At 65.2% G+C, this 13,627-nt stretch overlaps 1 protein-coding gene across 1 annotated transcript in view; it reads right to left on the bottom strand.

Annotated features, from left to right (window-relative positions):
- POLE (DNA polymerase epsilon, catalytic subunit) overlaps window positions 1-13,627 on the bottom strand; it is a 63,092-nt gene continuing 49,465 nt past the window's right edge. The window contains exons 36-52 of the mRNA XM_064169048.1: window positions 13,379-13,519; window positions 11,787-11,940; window positions 11,604-11,710; window positions 10,632-10,808; window positions 9,517-9,740; window positions 9,167-9,387; window positions 8,874-9,078; window positions 7,743-7,916; window positions 7,127-7,252; window positions 5,649-5,781; window positions 5,350-5,548; window positions 5,101-5,232; window positions 4,801-4,994; window positions 2,667-2,870; window positions 926-1,051; window positions 739-828; window positions 1-408 (exon numbers count right to left, since the gene is read on the bottom strand). Coding sequence (XP_064025118.1) covers window positions 295-408; window positions 739-828; window positions 926-1,051; window positions 2,667-2,870; window positions 4,801-4,994; window positions 5,101-5,232; window positions 5,350-5,548; window positions 5,649-5,781; window positions 7,127-7,252; window positions 7,743-7,916; window positions 8,874-9,078; window positions 9,167-9,387; window positions 9,517-9,740; window positions 10,632-10,808; window positions 11,604-11,710; window positions 11,787-11,940; window positions 13,379-13,519 — 2,721 coding nt within the window. The 3' untranslated portion in view covers window positions 1-294. The remainder of the gene's footprint in view (window positions 409-738; window positions 829-925; window positions 1,052-2,666; window positions 2,871-4,800; window positions 4,995-5,100; window positions 5,233-5,349; window positions 5,549-5,648; window positions 5,782-7,126; window positions 7,253-7,742; window positions 7,917-8,873; window positions 9,079-9,166; window positions 9,388-9,516; window positions 9,741-10,631; window positions 10,809-11,603; window positions 11,711-11,786; window positions 11,941-13,378; window positions 13,520-13,627) is intronic.

The following is a 13,627-nucleotide window of genomic DNA, read 5'->3' as shown; positions in this document are numbered from 1 at the left end:
CCTTCTGCAATCCATTTATTGATAGGAACTCCACACTAAAAACACCTCTGGGGCCAGCACAGACCTGTGGAGCACAGCTCCAGTCCCTGGTGCCCCCACAGCCCTGCAGCAGGGGCAGCCCAGCCCAGGCCTGGCACAGCTCCTGCCTTCCCTCTCTCCCTGCAGGAGAGGTTCTCAGCTTCTCTGGGGATCCAGCAGACGGCCAAGGGAGTCCACATCTGCTCTCCATGGATGGCAGAGCAGGGAGGCAGTGCCCCCAGCAGCAGCGTGGGGGCAGGAGGAGCAGCCCAGAGCTCAGTGCTGCAGCTGGGGGCTGGTGTGCAGCAGCCACTCGATGGTCTCCAGCAGGAAGGCCATGCCATAGTGCTGGGCGATGCCCTGGAACACGCCCACGTGGTCCCTGAAGGCCTGCGGAGGAGGCGGCAAGGAGGGAAGGAGGAGGCAGCTGGGGAGGGAAGGAGGCGGGCAGGGGGTGGGGAGGAAGGAGGCAGGCGGGGGGAGGGAGGAAGGAGGCAGGCAGGGGGGAGGGAAGGAGTTGGCCCAGCAGCCCTGAGTGGTGCAGGGCAGCAGGGCAGCAGGTGCACAGGACTGGTGGGGCAGAGGGCAGGACAGCAGATGCCAGGGCCCACGGAGGCAAGGAAGAGGCAGAAGAGGAGGAGAGCTCCCCCTTAGAGCAGCTTGCTGCCCCCAGGGAGCTGCTGGCACGGGGCTGTGCCAGGCAGGAGGGTACAGGCCTACCTGGGAGGAGATGGTGAGGGCGAAGTCTCCAGCACAGCTGCAGTACAGGGGCATGTGAGCCTCCTTCACGCCCTGGCACTTCTTGCACACCTGCCAACCAAGGCCTGAGCGAGCTGTGCCAGGGGCAGAGCGGCTGTGCCCGGCCTGAGGCAGCCGGGGGGGGGCAGAGGAGGAGGCCTGCACTCACCAGGTCCTGCAGCACAAAGGCCATCAGCTGCTTCTGCAGCGCCTCCACCAGCGCAGCTTCGATGGCAGCGGTGTCGTATGGAGCCTGGCAGCTGGAGCACACCCAGCTGGGGGGCACCGACCCGTCCTGGGGGCAGAGCAGGCAGTGAGCAGCAAGGGGGCCAAGCACCGGTGACACTGAGCTGGGTGAAGGGGAGGGGAGAAGAGGGGAGGGGGGCAGGAGGGGAGGAGAGCAAGAGGAGAGGGGAGCAGGAGGAGAGGGGAGCAGGAGGAGAGGGGAGCAGGAGGAGAGGGGAGCAGGAGGAGAGGGGAGCAGGAGGAGAGGGGAGCAGGAGGAGAGGGGAGCAAGAAGGGAGGGGAGCAAGAAGGGAGGGGAGCAAGAAGGGAGGGGAGCAAGAAGGGAGGGGAGCAAGAAGGGAGGGGAGCAAGAAGGGAGGGGAGCAAGAAGGGAGGAGGAGGGGAGGAAGGAGGGAAGGGGAGGAAGAGGAGAGGGGAGGAAGAGGAGAGGGGAGGAAGAGGAGAGGGGAGGAAGAGGAGAGGGGAGAGGGATGGGAGGAAGGGGGGAAGGGAGTGGAGGGGGATGGGAGGAAGAGGAGAGCAGAGGTGGATGGAAGGAAGAGGGGAGGGGAGCGGAGGGGGATGAGGGCAAGAGAAGGGAGTGGAGGGGGAGGGGAGGAAGAGGTGAGGGGAGTGGGACAAGAGGAGAGTGGAGCGGAGTGGGACGGGAGGAAGAGCAGAGGAGGGGAGCAGAGGAGGGGAGCAGAGGAGGGGAGCAGAGGAGGGGAGCAGAGGAGGGGAGCACCCTCTGGAGGCACAGGCGGCTCAGAGCTGCCACCAGCAGCTGGGAAAGGTGCCCAGAGAAGAGGCTTCAGGCGAGGCTGACCCCCAGCAGCAAGCAGAGCTGCACAGCAAAGGCTGTGAGCGAAGGTGAGTCACAGGACCACAGAACTGTTCAGGCTGGAGAAGAGCTTTAAGATCATTGAGTCCAGGTCTAACATTTTGCTCTCCACCTGGGTCACAACAACCTCCTGGGGAGCTCCAGAGCTGGGGATGTGGTTGGAAAGATGCAGCCTGGAGGACCTGGGGACGTTGGTGCCCAGGTGGGCAAGCAGGCCAGTGGCATCCTGGCTGGTGGTAGCAACAGGGTGGGCAGCAGGGACAGGAGGTGCCCATCCCCCTGTGCCCAGCACTGCTGAGGCCACCCCTGGAGTGCTGTGCTCAGCTCTGGGCCCCTGCCTGCAGGAAGGACACTGAGGGGCTGCAGCCTGTGCAGAGCAGGGCAGCCAGGCTGGAGAAGGGCCTGGAGCAGCTGGGGCTGAGGAGGGGCTGAGGCAGCTGGGGGTGTGCAGGCTGCAGCAGAGGAGGCTGAGGGCAGAGCTCCTTGCTCTCTGCAGCTGCCTGCAGGGAGGGGGCAGGGAGCAGGGGGCAGCCTCTGCTCCTTGGTGCCAAGGCACAGCAGCAGAGGCAATGGTTGCAAGGTGCCCCAGGGCAGGCTCAGGCTGCAGCTCAGGAGCTCTCTGTGGCCTGGAAGGGCTCTCAAAGCTTGGCCCAGGCTGCCCAGGGCAGTGCTGCAGTGCCCAGCCCAGGAGGGGTTGCAGCAGCTGTGTGGAGCTGGTGCTGAGGGGCAGGGGTCAGCGCTGGGGGCAGGGCTGGGAGGGCTCCGCTCTGCGCTTTACTCCTCCCCCGTTAGTGCTGTGCTTGAGTGGCCTCCAGCAGCGCCGTGCTGGGGCCTGCGGCCGCACCTGGGAGCTGGCAGCAGAGTCCTTGCAGAGGTCCAGGTCCCTGCAGAAGTTGCAGTTCCTGCAGATGACCTCGGGCAGGACGTAGGAGCGGCAGGGGTCCTGGAACTGCGCCGCTGCGGAGAACTCCCCCACCTCGATCAGGCGCAGCAGGTCCCGGCGCAGCTTGGTCACCTGGTTGGTGACATTGGCGTCCAAGGAGAGGACCTGCAGCGAGAGGGAGAGAGCCAGGTGAGCCTCCCTGCAGCGAGAGAGAGAGAGCCAGGTGAGCCTCCCTGCAGTGAGAGAGAGAGAGCCAGGTGAGCCTCCCTGCAGTGAGAGAGAGCCAGGTGAGCCTCCCTGCAGTGAGAGAGAGCCAGGGGAGCCTCCCTGCAGTGAGAGAGAGCCAGGTGAGCCTCCCTGCAGTGAGAGAGAGCCAGGTGAGCCTCCCTGCAGTGAGAGAGAGCCAGGGGAGCCTCCCTGCAGTGAGAGAGAGAGCCAGGGGAGCCTCCCTGCAGCCAGAGAGAGCCAGGTGAGCCTCCCTGCAGTGAGAGAGAGCCAGGGGAGCCTCCCTGCAGTGAGAGAGAGAGCCAGGGGAGCCTCCCTGCAGCCAGAGAGAGCCAGGTGAGCCTCCCTGCAGTGAGAGAGAGCCAGGGGAGCCTCCCTGCAGTGAGAGAGAGAGCCAGGGGAGCCTCCCTGCAGTGAGAGAGAGAGCCAGGTGAGCCTCCCTGCAGTGAGAGAGAGAGCCAGGTGAGCCTCCCTGCAGTGAGAGAGAGCCAGGTGAGCCTCCCTGCAGCCAGAGAGAGAGCCAGGTGAGCCTCCCTGCAGCCAGAGAGAGCCAGGTGAGCCTCCCTGCAGCCAGAGAGAGAGCCAGGTGAGCCTCCCTGCAGCCAGAGAGAGAGCCAGGTGAGCCTCCCTGCAGCCAGAGAGAGCCAGGTGAGCCTCCCTGCAGCCAGAGAGAGAGCCAGGTGAGCCTCCCTGCAGCCAGAGAGAGAGCCAGGTGAGCCTCCCTGCAGCCAGAGAGAGCCAGGGGAGCCTCCCTGCAGCCAGAGAGCCAGGTGAGGCTCCCTGCAGCCAGAGAGAGAGACAGGTGAGGCTCCCTGCAGCCAGAGAGAGGGCCAGGTGAGCCTCCCTGCAGCCAGAGAGAGCCAGGGGAGCCTCCCTGCAGCCAGAGAGAGCCAGGTGAGCCTCCCTGCAGCCAGAGAGAGCCAGGGGAGCCTCCCTGCAGCCAGAGAGAGCCAGGTGAGCCTCCCTGCAGTGAGAGAGAGAGCCAGGTGAGCCTCCCTGCAGTGAGAGAGAGAGCCAGGTGAGCCTCCCTGCAGTGAGAGAGAGAGCCAGGGGAGCCTCCCTGCAGCCAGAGAGAGCCAGGGGAGCCTCCCTGCAGCCAGAGAGAGCCAGGTGAGCCTCCCTGCAGCCAGAGAGAGCCAGGTGAGGCTCCCTGCAGTGAGAGAGAGCCAGGGGAGCCTCCCTGCAGCCAGAGAGAGCCAGGGGAGCCTCCCTGCAGTGAGAGAGAGCCAGGGGAGCCTCCCTGCAGTGAGAGAGAGCCAGGGGAGCCTCCCTGCAGCGAGAGAGAGCCAGGGGAGCCTCCCTGCAGCGAGAGAGAGCCAGGGGAGCCTCCCTGCAGCCAGAGAGAGCCAGGTGAGGCTCCCTGCAGCGAGAGAGAGCCAGGTGAGCCTCCCTGCAGCCAGAGAGAGCCAGGGGAGCCTCCCTGCAGCCAGAGAGAGCCAGGGGAGGCTCCCTGCAGCGAGAGAGAGCCAGGGGAGCCTCCCTGCAGCGAGAGAGAGCCAGGGGAGCCTCCCTGCAGCCAGAGAGAGCCAGGGGAGCCTCCCTGCAGCGAGAGAGAGCCAGGTGAGCCTCCCTGCAGCCAGAGAGAGCCAGGTGAAGCTCCCTGTAGCCAGAGAGAGCCAGGGGAGCCTCCCTGCAGCCAGAGAGAGACAGGGGAGCCTCCCTGCAGCCAGAGAGAGCCAGGGGAGCCTCCCTGCAGCCAGAGAGAGCCAGGGGAGGCTCCCTGCAGAGCAGAGCCTCGTCCCGCAGCGCTGCGGTGCTCCCTTGCCCGTGTGGGCGCAGGGCGAGGCTCGGCGGACGCAGACCCGCCCGGAGCAGAGCTGCAGGCAGGCTGGGGGCTGGCCCAGGGGCACAGCCCTTCGGCGCCGCTGACCTTGCAGACGCATTTGATGAGCTCCAGGGCTGGGTTGTTGAGCGGCAGGTGGGAGCCAGGCAGCACGGGGAAGAGGTCTGAGGGCTCCCTGGCGTGGCAGGAGGCAGAGACCTTCCTCTGGATCTTCTGGGTGATGGAGAAGAAGCTCTGGGTGAGCTCCTTGGCCACATACTCTTGGGAGAAGGTGATCATGCCTGGAGGGATGGCACAGAGAGCCCTTGAGCTGCGTACTGGCACACAGGGACGGCAAGGTGGGTGGCTCCCGGCGCCCAGCAGGGCTGCCCCTGGCTGGGCACTCACCGGGCATGGCCCCCGTGTCCCTCAGCGCCTCCTGGCACGCCTGGCTGCTGCTCCTCCTCCGGACGGGGCTGCTCCCGGGGGCGTTGCGCCGCAGCTCCTCCTTCATGCTGTGGTACACGGCCACGATGTAGGCTGTGGGGAGGTGGGCGAGGCTTCAGCTCCAGCCCAGGCCAGCAGCTGTCCCGCTGCAGGCTCTGCCTGGCACTGGGTGGGCACAAGTGCCCTCGGCCCCTCCCTGGGCCAGCTCACCCGAGACGATCATCAGGAAGTAGCTCTGGCAGGAGGCAGCCTGGGGCAGGAACTGGACGATGTTCCAGTTGTTCTCCAGCAGCTCCTCCACGTTTGTCTCTCCTTCCTCCTCCTCCTCCTCTTCCCCTGCCGCCGCCTCCTCCTCTTCTTCACTGTCCTCCTCCTCCTCCTCCAACGCTTGCCTCTTGCTGCTGTCCTTCTGGAGGAGCCAGTGAGAGTGCAGCAGCTCTTGGGGCCAGCCAGTGGCTCCCCGCTCGGCTGCAGCGCCAGCAGCGCCCCCAGCTGCCCCCATCCCTCACCTCCCCGTAGTGCACGCGAGGATCCACTCTCCCCTTGATCCCTCCGTAGTTGGCTGGATCCATCCAGAGCAGGAACTCCCAGCAGCGGGAGAAGGAGATGGTCAGAGAGTGGAAGATCTCCTTGGAGTGGATGCTGCAGGGAAGGGGCAGCAGTGGGCAGCAGTCACCCCCTGCCCTGGCATCCCCCGCACTGGCATTGTGCTCTTTCTCTGTGGCACAGGACGGGCAGGAGGTGGAGCTGGCAGGAACAGGGGGGTCCCCTCTCCCGGATTGCCCAAGGGAAGCCTTGCCCCAGTCTTGGCTCCCTGTGCTTGGGTTGAAGTGCCTGTGCCAGGGCTGGGATGCTGAGTGCTGGCACCTCCAGCTCCCTGAGAGGCTTTTCTGAGCATTCTTCAACAGCAGCTCCAGAGGGTCTGGGCCCCCAGTTCAAGAGGGACAGAGAACTGCTGGAGAGAGTCCAGCACAGAGCCACAGGGGTGCTGAAGGGAATGGGACAGCTCTGGTAGGAGCAGAGCCTGAGGGAGCTGGGGCTGTGCTGCTGGGAGAGGAGGAGGCTGAGAGGGGACCTCAGCAATGCTTATTAATATCTGCAGGGGGCTGCAGCCAGGCTCTGCTGGGTGGTGCCCAGTGCCAGCACAAGGGACACTGGGTGCAAGCTGAGGCAGAGAAAGTTCCATTTAAACATGAGAAGGGTGCCAGAGCCTGGCACAGGCTGCCCAGGGGGGCTGTGGAGTCTCCCTCTCTGGAGATATTCAAACCCTGCCTGGATGTGTCCCTGTGTGACCTGCTCTGGGTGCTCTGCTCTGGCAGGGGCTTGGACTGAATCACAGAATAGAATCAAACAGGTTGGCAGAGAGCTCCAAGCTCCTCCAGCCCAGCCTAGCACCCAGCCCTGCCCAATCACCTAGACCATGGCACTAAGTGACCCAGCCAGGCTTGGCTTCAACACCTCCAGCCACGGCCACTCCACCACCTCCCTGGGCAGCCCATTCCAATGCCAATCACTCTCTCTGCCAACAACTTCCTCCTCACATCCAGCCTAGACCTGCCCTGGCACAGCTTGAGGCTGTGTCCCCTTGCTCTGTTGCTGGGTGCCTGGCAGCAGAGCCCAACCCCACCTGGCCACAACCTCCCTTTAGGTAGCTGTAGACAGCAATGAGCTCTGCCCTGAGCCTCCTCTGCTGCAGGCTGCACACCCCCAGCTCCCTCAGCCTCTCCTCAAAGGCTCCAGGCCCCTCACCAGCTTTGTCACCCTTGGAGGTCCCTTCCAGCCTCTGACATTCTGTGGTTCTGAGGGCCAGATCCCTGCTGCAGATGTGGCACCAAGGGCACTGCCGAGCCTCAGCCCTGCAGCAGCTTCACCCCAGAGCCACGCAACTGGAGGCTGAGGCAGAGAACATCTGCATCCCTCTTTTCCTGCCTGAGCTGCAGCAGGCAGGAGCCTCCTCTCCAGGGCTGGGCTGGGCAGTGCAGCTCACCTGTTGATGATGTAGTCCATGTAGCCGAGGGCATCCTCGATGCGCCGCTTCTTGGTGCACAGGATGATGCGGTTGAAGTTGGCATAAACCACCGAGGAGCCCAAGCGCTTGAACTCAGCCACCAGCCTGCAGGCAGGGCACAGCAGTGGGCAGCAAGGCGAAACAGAGCCCAGGGAACAGCCCCAGCACAGTCAGGAGCCAAAGCATGGTCAGTGGTGCCAAAGCAACGGAGCTCACTGCAACGGCGCAGGAGGCTCAGGCTGCCGCCCGCCTGTCTGCAGGGGTGGGCAGAGGACTGGCAGCAGAGACTCATGGAATGGGTTGGAGGGGACCTTTGAGAGCAACCAGTTCCAGCCCATGGGCAGGGACAGCTCTCACCTAGCCCAGGGTGCTCAAGGCCTCAGCCAGCCTGGCCTTGAACACCTCCTTCAGGGAGGTTGTGGAGCACAGAAGCACCCAATGTGATCAAAGATCACATTGGGTGCTTCTGTGCTCCACAACCTCCCTGGACAACCTGTGGCAGCATCTCCTCACCCTCATCTCATCTGAATCTCCCCTCCTCCACCTTCAATCCTGTCCCTAATGCCAGCCTGGCAGAGCTCCAGGTCTCACTCACTGCAGGAAGAGCTTCTTCATCATGGTGTGGAGCATGCGGTGCAGCGCTGGGTCGTAGAGCAGGGAGGCAGGGGAGCGGAGCCAGCGGTAGAAGTGGATGACCTGGTTGTCTGCGTAGACGTTGTGGTACTGTGTGATCTCCTTCACCCAGCTCACCACCATGCTCTTCAGGATCCTGCCAGGCAGCAGACAGCAGCATCAGCATCACCCTCCCCACCCACACACAGCCACGACCACCCCTGCCCACGGGATGATGCTCGGGGATGTGCTGGAGGAGTCGGAGCAGGAGCGGAGCCCTTGGGTGTGTGAGCCATGGGCTTGGTGTGTGCCTCCAGAGCCTGCTGGAGCACAGAGAGGGAAAGGTAAAGTCTTCCTCAGCATCCCCATGCATCTGCTGGCAGGGCCACCAGGCACTTCTGAGCAGAGGCTCTCCAGAAGCCTGCCCCAGAAGGTGCCTGCCGGGGAGAAGGGAGCTTGCACCTCTCCTGACACCTGAACTCGTGTTTAGAGCATGGGCTCTGCAGGAGCCTGCAGGGGAGGAGGAGCCTGCAGGGGAGAAGGAGCCTGCAGGGGAGAAGGAGCCTGCAGGGGAGAAGGAGCCTGCAGGGGAGAAGGAGCCTGCCCCTCTCCTGAACTCGTGTTTAGAGCATAGGCTCTGCAGGAGCCTGCAGGGGGGGAAAGGAGCCTGCAGGGGGGGAAAGGAGCCTGCAGGGGGGGAAAGGAGCCTGCAGGGGGGGAAAGGAGCCTGCAGGGGGGGAAAGGAGCCTGCAGGGGGGGAAAGGAGCCTGCAGGGGGGGAAAGGAGCCTGCAGGGGGGGAAAGGAGCCTGCAGGGGGGGAAAGGAGCCTGCAGGGCGGGGAAAGGAGCCTGCCTCTCTCCTGACACCTGAACTCGTGTTTAGAGCAAAGGCTCTCCAGAAGCCTGCTCTGGAAGGTGCCTGCCTGGGGCGGGGGAAGGGAGCCTGCCCCTCTCCCAGGACCTGAACTCATGTTTAGAGCAGCCCACAGGTCCCACTGCTGCACAGCCAGGAAGGGCTGAATCCAGGAGGGAAGGGAGGAGAGGCCAAACCCCCAAGGGCACCTGCCAGGATGGGGAGCAGCCGCTCCAGCTCCTGCTGCCTGCCAGAGCCGTACCTGAAGGTGCTGGAGCAGAGGGCGGTTTGGTCATAGCTGGCCGGGACGTGGGCAGCTTGGTTGCCTGTCACCATGTCCGCCAGGGACGCCTGCTGGATCACATCGAAGCTGATGCTCATGCTGGAGCCTCCCTCCATGTCGTTGATGTGGTGGGACTGCAGCACGGTGTTCACAGCCAGGCCCTGGATGTCCAGCTCCAGGCACACTAAGGGCGAACGCAACCTCTCAGCGGCGCGAAGGCGGCGGGGGTGGGTGGGGGCAGCGCCGCAGGAGGGGTGCCCCCCGCTGCCCACCTGTGCAGTAGCAGCCAGGGTTGTTGATCTCCACAGAGGCTCTCTCCTCGAACTCCATCACCAGGCGGTTGTCGTCAGCCTCCTTGCCCCCCAGGTCGGGGCGGGCCGTGGGGGACAGCCACAGGAGGTGGTTGTGGCGCCGCAGGTGGCGCGAGAAGAACAGGTCGGAGCCGAAGGTGGAGATGTCCTCGGGCAGGTTCCCGAGGGGGATGTGGTAGTACCTGGGGGGGCACACACAGAGGGCATTGGGGGCTGGGCAGAGGGGACAGAGCCCGGCCTGGCCCCCTCAAGGGACGGGGCAGGCTGCCCTCGGTGCCAAGAAGGGGGAAGCTGCCAGCGCCGGGGGGCACCTGCTCATCTCCAAGGCCTGGCAGAGGCGAGTGTCCAGGTTGAGGTAGTGGCGCAGCATGCGGCGGGCAGCGTGGCGCTGCCAGTCCAGCACCGAGTAGCTGATGTCGTCTGCCAGGCGGATGGGCACCAAGGGGAACTCCTCCAGCACGGGGATGGCGCTGGCCAGCCGCTTCAGCTCCCACGTGGACTGCACAGCCACCAGCGTGGGGCCGCGGCGCTCGTCCTGCCCAGGAGAGCAGGGCAGCGTGGGGCACCTCTGCGGGAAGCGCTCGCAAGGCTACCCCCCTGCCAGGGCTGCAGCAGGTGGCCAGAGTGGGCACAGCACCCTGCAAGCGCTCCTGAAACCCCTTGCCAGGGCTGCAGCAGGTGGCCAGAGTGGGCACAGCACCCTGCAAGCGCTCCTGAAACCCCCTGCCAGGGCTGCAGCAGGTGGCCAGAGTGGGCACAGCACCCTGCAAGCACTCCTGAAACTCCCTGCCAGGGCTGCAGCAGGTGGCCACAGTGGGCACAGCACCCTGCAAGCACTCCTGAAACTCCCTGCCAGGGCTGCAGCAGGTGGCCAGAGTGGGCACAGCACCCTGCAAGCGCTCCTGAAACTCCCTGCCAGCAGTTACAGGGATGCAGCAGGTGGCCAGAGTGGGCACAGCACCCTGCAAGCGCTCCTGAAACTCCCTGCCAGCAGTGCCAGGGCTGCAGCAGGTGGCCAGAGTGGGCACAGCACCCTGCAAGCGCTCCTGAAACCCCCTGCCAGCAGTGCCAGGGCTGCAGCAGGTGTCCAGAGTGGGCACAGCACCCTGCAAGCGCTCCTGAAACCCCCCTGCCAGCAGTGCCAGGGCCGCAGCAGGTGGCCAGAGTGGGCACAGCACCCTGCAAGCGCTCCTGAAACCCCCTGCCAGCAGTGCCAGGGCTGCAAGCACTCCTGCCCGCCCTGCCCTGTGCGAGCAGCTCTCCAGTTGTGTGCACAAGTGGGGGGAAAGCCAAAGTGACCTCGCTGCTGGCACTGCCCCAGCAGAGCCACCCCAAACAAAAGGCTCCAGCAGCGCTCAGTGCCAGCCCTGCCCTCCGGGCACAGCTGCTGTGCCACCCGCAGCCCGCTCCGCAGCCCTGCCCTCACCTTGTATGCCAGCAGCAGGCGCTGCAGGGCTCTGTGCACAGCCTTGGGCTCGGCCTCTGCGCGCACCTCGAAGCTGTGCTGGTCGGGGGGCAGCAGCTCCTTGCCCACCTTCTGCAGCAGCGCCCCACGCTCCGCCGAGAACAGCGTGGCCAGGTTGGGCAGCTGGTTGGTGCGGACCTGCCTCCGGGGCACCGAGGGGCAGGCGGCAGCAGAAGGACCCCACGTTAGGTGCTCCCGGGGGAGCCTTCCCCTCCGTGCACCGCCAGATGCCTCCCGCCCAGCCCCGCCGAGATGCGTCAGGGATGGGCAGAGGAACCTGCTGCTGCCTGATCCCCAGCACAGAAAAGCTTCCCTCAGTGCCAGCCCGTGCCAGGGCAGCCAGTCCAAGCCCCCTGCCATGGACAGGGATAGCTGCAACCAGGGGGCAGGCTGCTCAGAACCCCAAACTGCCTCACCTGGAACTGTGTCAGCCCTGGGGCAGCTCCCAGCTCTCTGGGCAGCCTGGCACAGGCTCTGCCCACCCTCAGGGCCAAACATTTCTCCCCTCTCTCCACTCTCCATCTGCCTCTTTCAGCCCAAACCCTCCCCCCTTGCCCTGGCACCACAGGCCCTGCTCAGGAGCCTGTCCCCAGCTCTCTGCTCAGCCTCTCCCAGCACTGCCAAGCCCCCAGGAGGTCTCCCTGGAGCCTTCTCCCCTCCAGGCTGCACCCCCCCAACTCTGCCAGCCCCCAGCAGAGCCCTGCCAGCCCTGCCAGCACTGCTGTGCTCCCCTCTGGCCCTGCTGCAGCAGCTCCCTGCCTGTGCTGTGCTGAGGGCTCCAGAGCTGCCCCAGCACTGCAGGGGGGGCTCAGCAGGCAGAGCAGAGGGGCAGAATCCCCTCCCTGCCCCTGCAGCCCAGGGCACTCAGTGCCAGCTCATGCCCAGCTGTGCACCCCCAGCACCTCCCCCCCAGGCTCCCCAGCCCCTCCTCACCTTGTCCAGCACGAAGACAGCAGCTTTGCGCTGCCAGGGGATGAAGAGGCCCAGCAGTGCCCTGCTGCCCTGGCAGCTGTGGTAGAGGTAGATGTGGCGAATGCTTCCTAGGGACAGAGAGGAGCAGAGGTGGGCACAGGCTGGCTCCAGCTGCTGCAGCAGCCCTGCCCCAGGCTGCCTCACCTGGCTCCAGGTAGGTGAACTGTGCCAGCGAGCACATCTCCAGCTGCTCCATCTCGAAGGTGTCAGCCTCTCGCCCTGCCAGCTGCCCCAGCAGCTGCCTGCTGACCATGCACACACAGCCCAGCTGGATCAGGGCACGCAGCAGCAGCGGCACCTGCGGCGGGCACAGGCTGCCTTAGGATGGGAGGGACCCCCAGAGGGCAGCCACTGCAACCTCCCTGGGCAGGGACACCCTCCCACGGCAGAGCACCTTCCCATGCCATCCTTCCCCATGGGTACAGCACCCTCCCATGCCATCCTTCCCCATGGGCACAGCACCCTCCCATGCCATCCTTCCCCATGGGTACAGCACCCTCCCATGCCATCCTTCCCCATGGGCACAGCACTTTCCCATGCCATCCTTCCCCATGGGCACAGCACCTTCCCAAGCCATCCTTCCCTATGGGCACAGCACCCTCCCATGCCATCCTTCCCCATGAGCAGAGCACCCTCCCATGCCATCCTTCCCTATGTACAGGGGCACCCTCCCATGCCATCCTTCCCCATGGGCAGGGGCACCTCACAAGTAGAAGATGGGAAGGATGCCAACAAGGTTCTGCTCCTGAGCTCCTCTGGGGGCTCAGCCCTACAATGCCCCAGCTTCAAGTACCCAGCTTGGGCACAGCTGAGGTGTCTCTGGCATGAGTTTGGGCCTCCCAGCCCTTCTGATGCTGCAGCTGCAGCACAAACACCTTTGCTCCTAATTCACCTCTGCTCCTCCCCAGCTGCAGGTGCCACCACCAAGGGCAGCAGCAGGCACTCTGTAGGACGAGTGGTGCCAGACCTGGGCAGCCTTGCAGCGCTGCAGCCTCTGCTTTGGCTCTCCCAGAGGTGTCAGCAGAGCAGGGGGCAGGATGCCCTCTCTAACCCCCTGCTTGGGATCCCTTCCCTCCCCTCTTCTCGGGATTCCCTCCCTCAACCCTGCTCAGGATCCCCTCTCTAACGCCCTGCTCGGGATCCCTTCCCTTCCCCCTGCTCGGGATCTCCTCCCTAACTCCCTGCTCGGGATCCCCTCCCTAACCCCCTGCTCGGGATCCCTTCCCTTCCCCCTGCTCGGGATCCCTTCCCTAACCCCCTGCTCGGGATCCCCTCCCACCCCCCTGCTCGGGATCCCTTCCCTAACCCCCTGCTCGGGATCCCCTCCCTAACCCCCTGCTCGGGATCCCTTCCCTAACCCCCTGCTCGGGATCCCTTCCCTAACCCCCTGCTCGGGATCCCCTCCCTAACCCCCTGCTCGGGATCCCCTCCCTAACCCCCTGCTCGGGATCCCTTCCCTAACCCCCTGCTCGGGATCCCTGGACCATTCTGAACCCCCTTCTGCTCCTCTTACAGGAGGAGGTTAAGGCCTGGAGGTGCCCTGGGGTGCTGCTGTTGTGCCCCCGGGGTGCTGCTGTTGTGCCCCCGGGGTGCTGCTGTTGCGCCCCAGCTGCCAGCCCTGCACAGCTGCCAGCCCTGCACAGCTGTCTGCCCAAGCTGCTCAGTTCTGCTCCTGTGGCAGCCAGGCTGGGCAGTGGGCACGCAGCAGGCTCCTGGAGCAGCAGCTGAGCAGTGACCTGAGTCTCATAGACCCCCTCGATGTCTGGGGCAGAGAGGTCTGCGTTGATCTCGTTGATGTGCTCCTGGTAGAGCTCCTCGGGCACGGAGTACTCGTAGAGGTTGTAGACCAGGTTGGAGCGAGGCAGGATCCTGTTCACCTGTGCCAGGGCAAGGGAAGTGCTGGCTGGGCAACATCCCCCCCCCCAGGGGCACTGCTGCCAGGGGCTGGGGCACTGCAGCCCACTCAGCTCCCCACGTTCCACTCC

The sequence above is a fragment of the Pogoniulus pusillus genome, chromosome 30 (assembly GCF_015220805.1).
Source record: "Pogoniulus pusillus isolate bPogPus1 chromosome 30, bPogPus1.pri, whole genome shotgun sequence".
In the NCBI taxonomy this organism is placed as follows: Eukaryota; Metazoa; Chordata; class Aves; order Piciformes; family Lybiidae; genus Pogoniulus; species Pogoniulus pusillus.
Note: the sequence above shows the minus strand (reverse complement) of the source record. Positions and strands in the feature narration are given on the sequence as shown.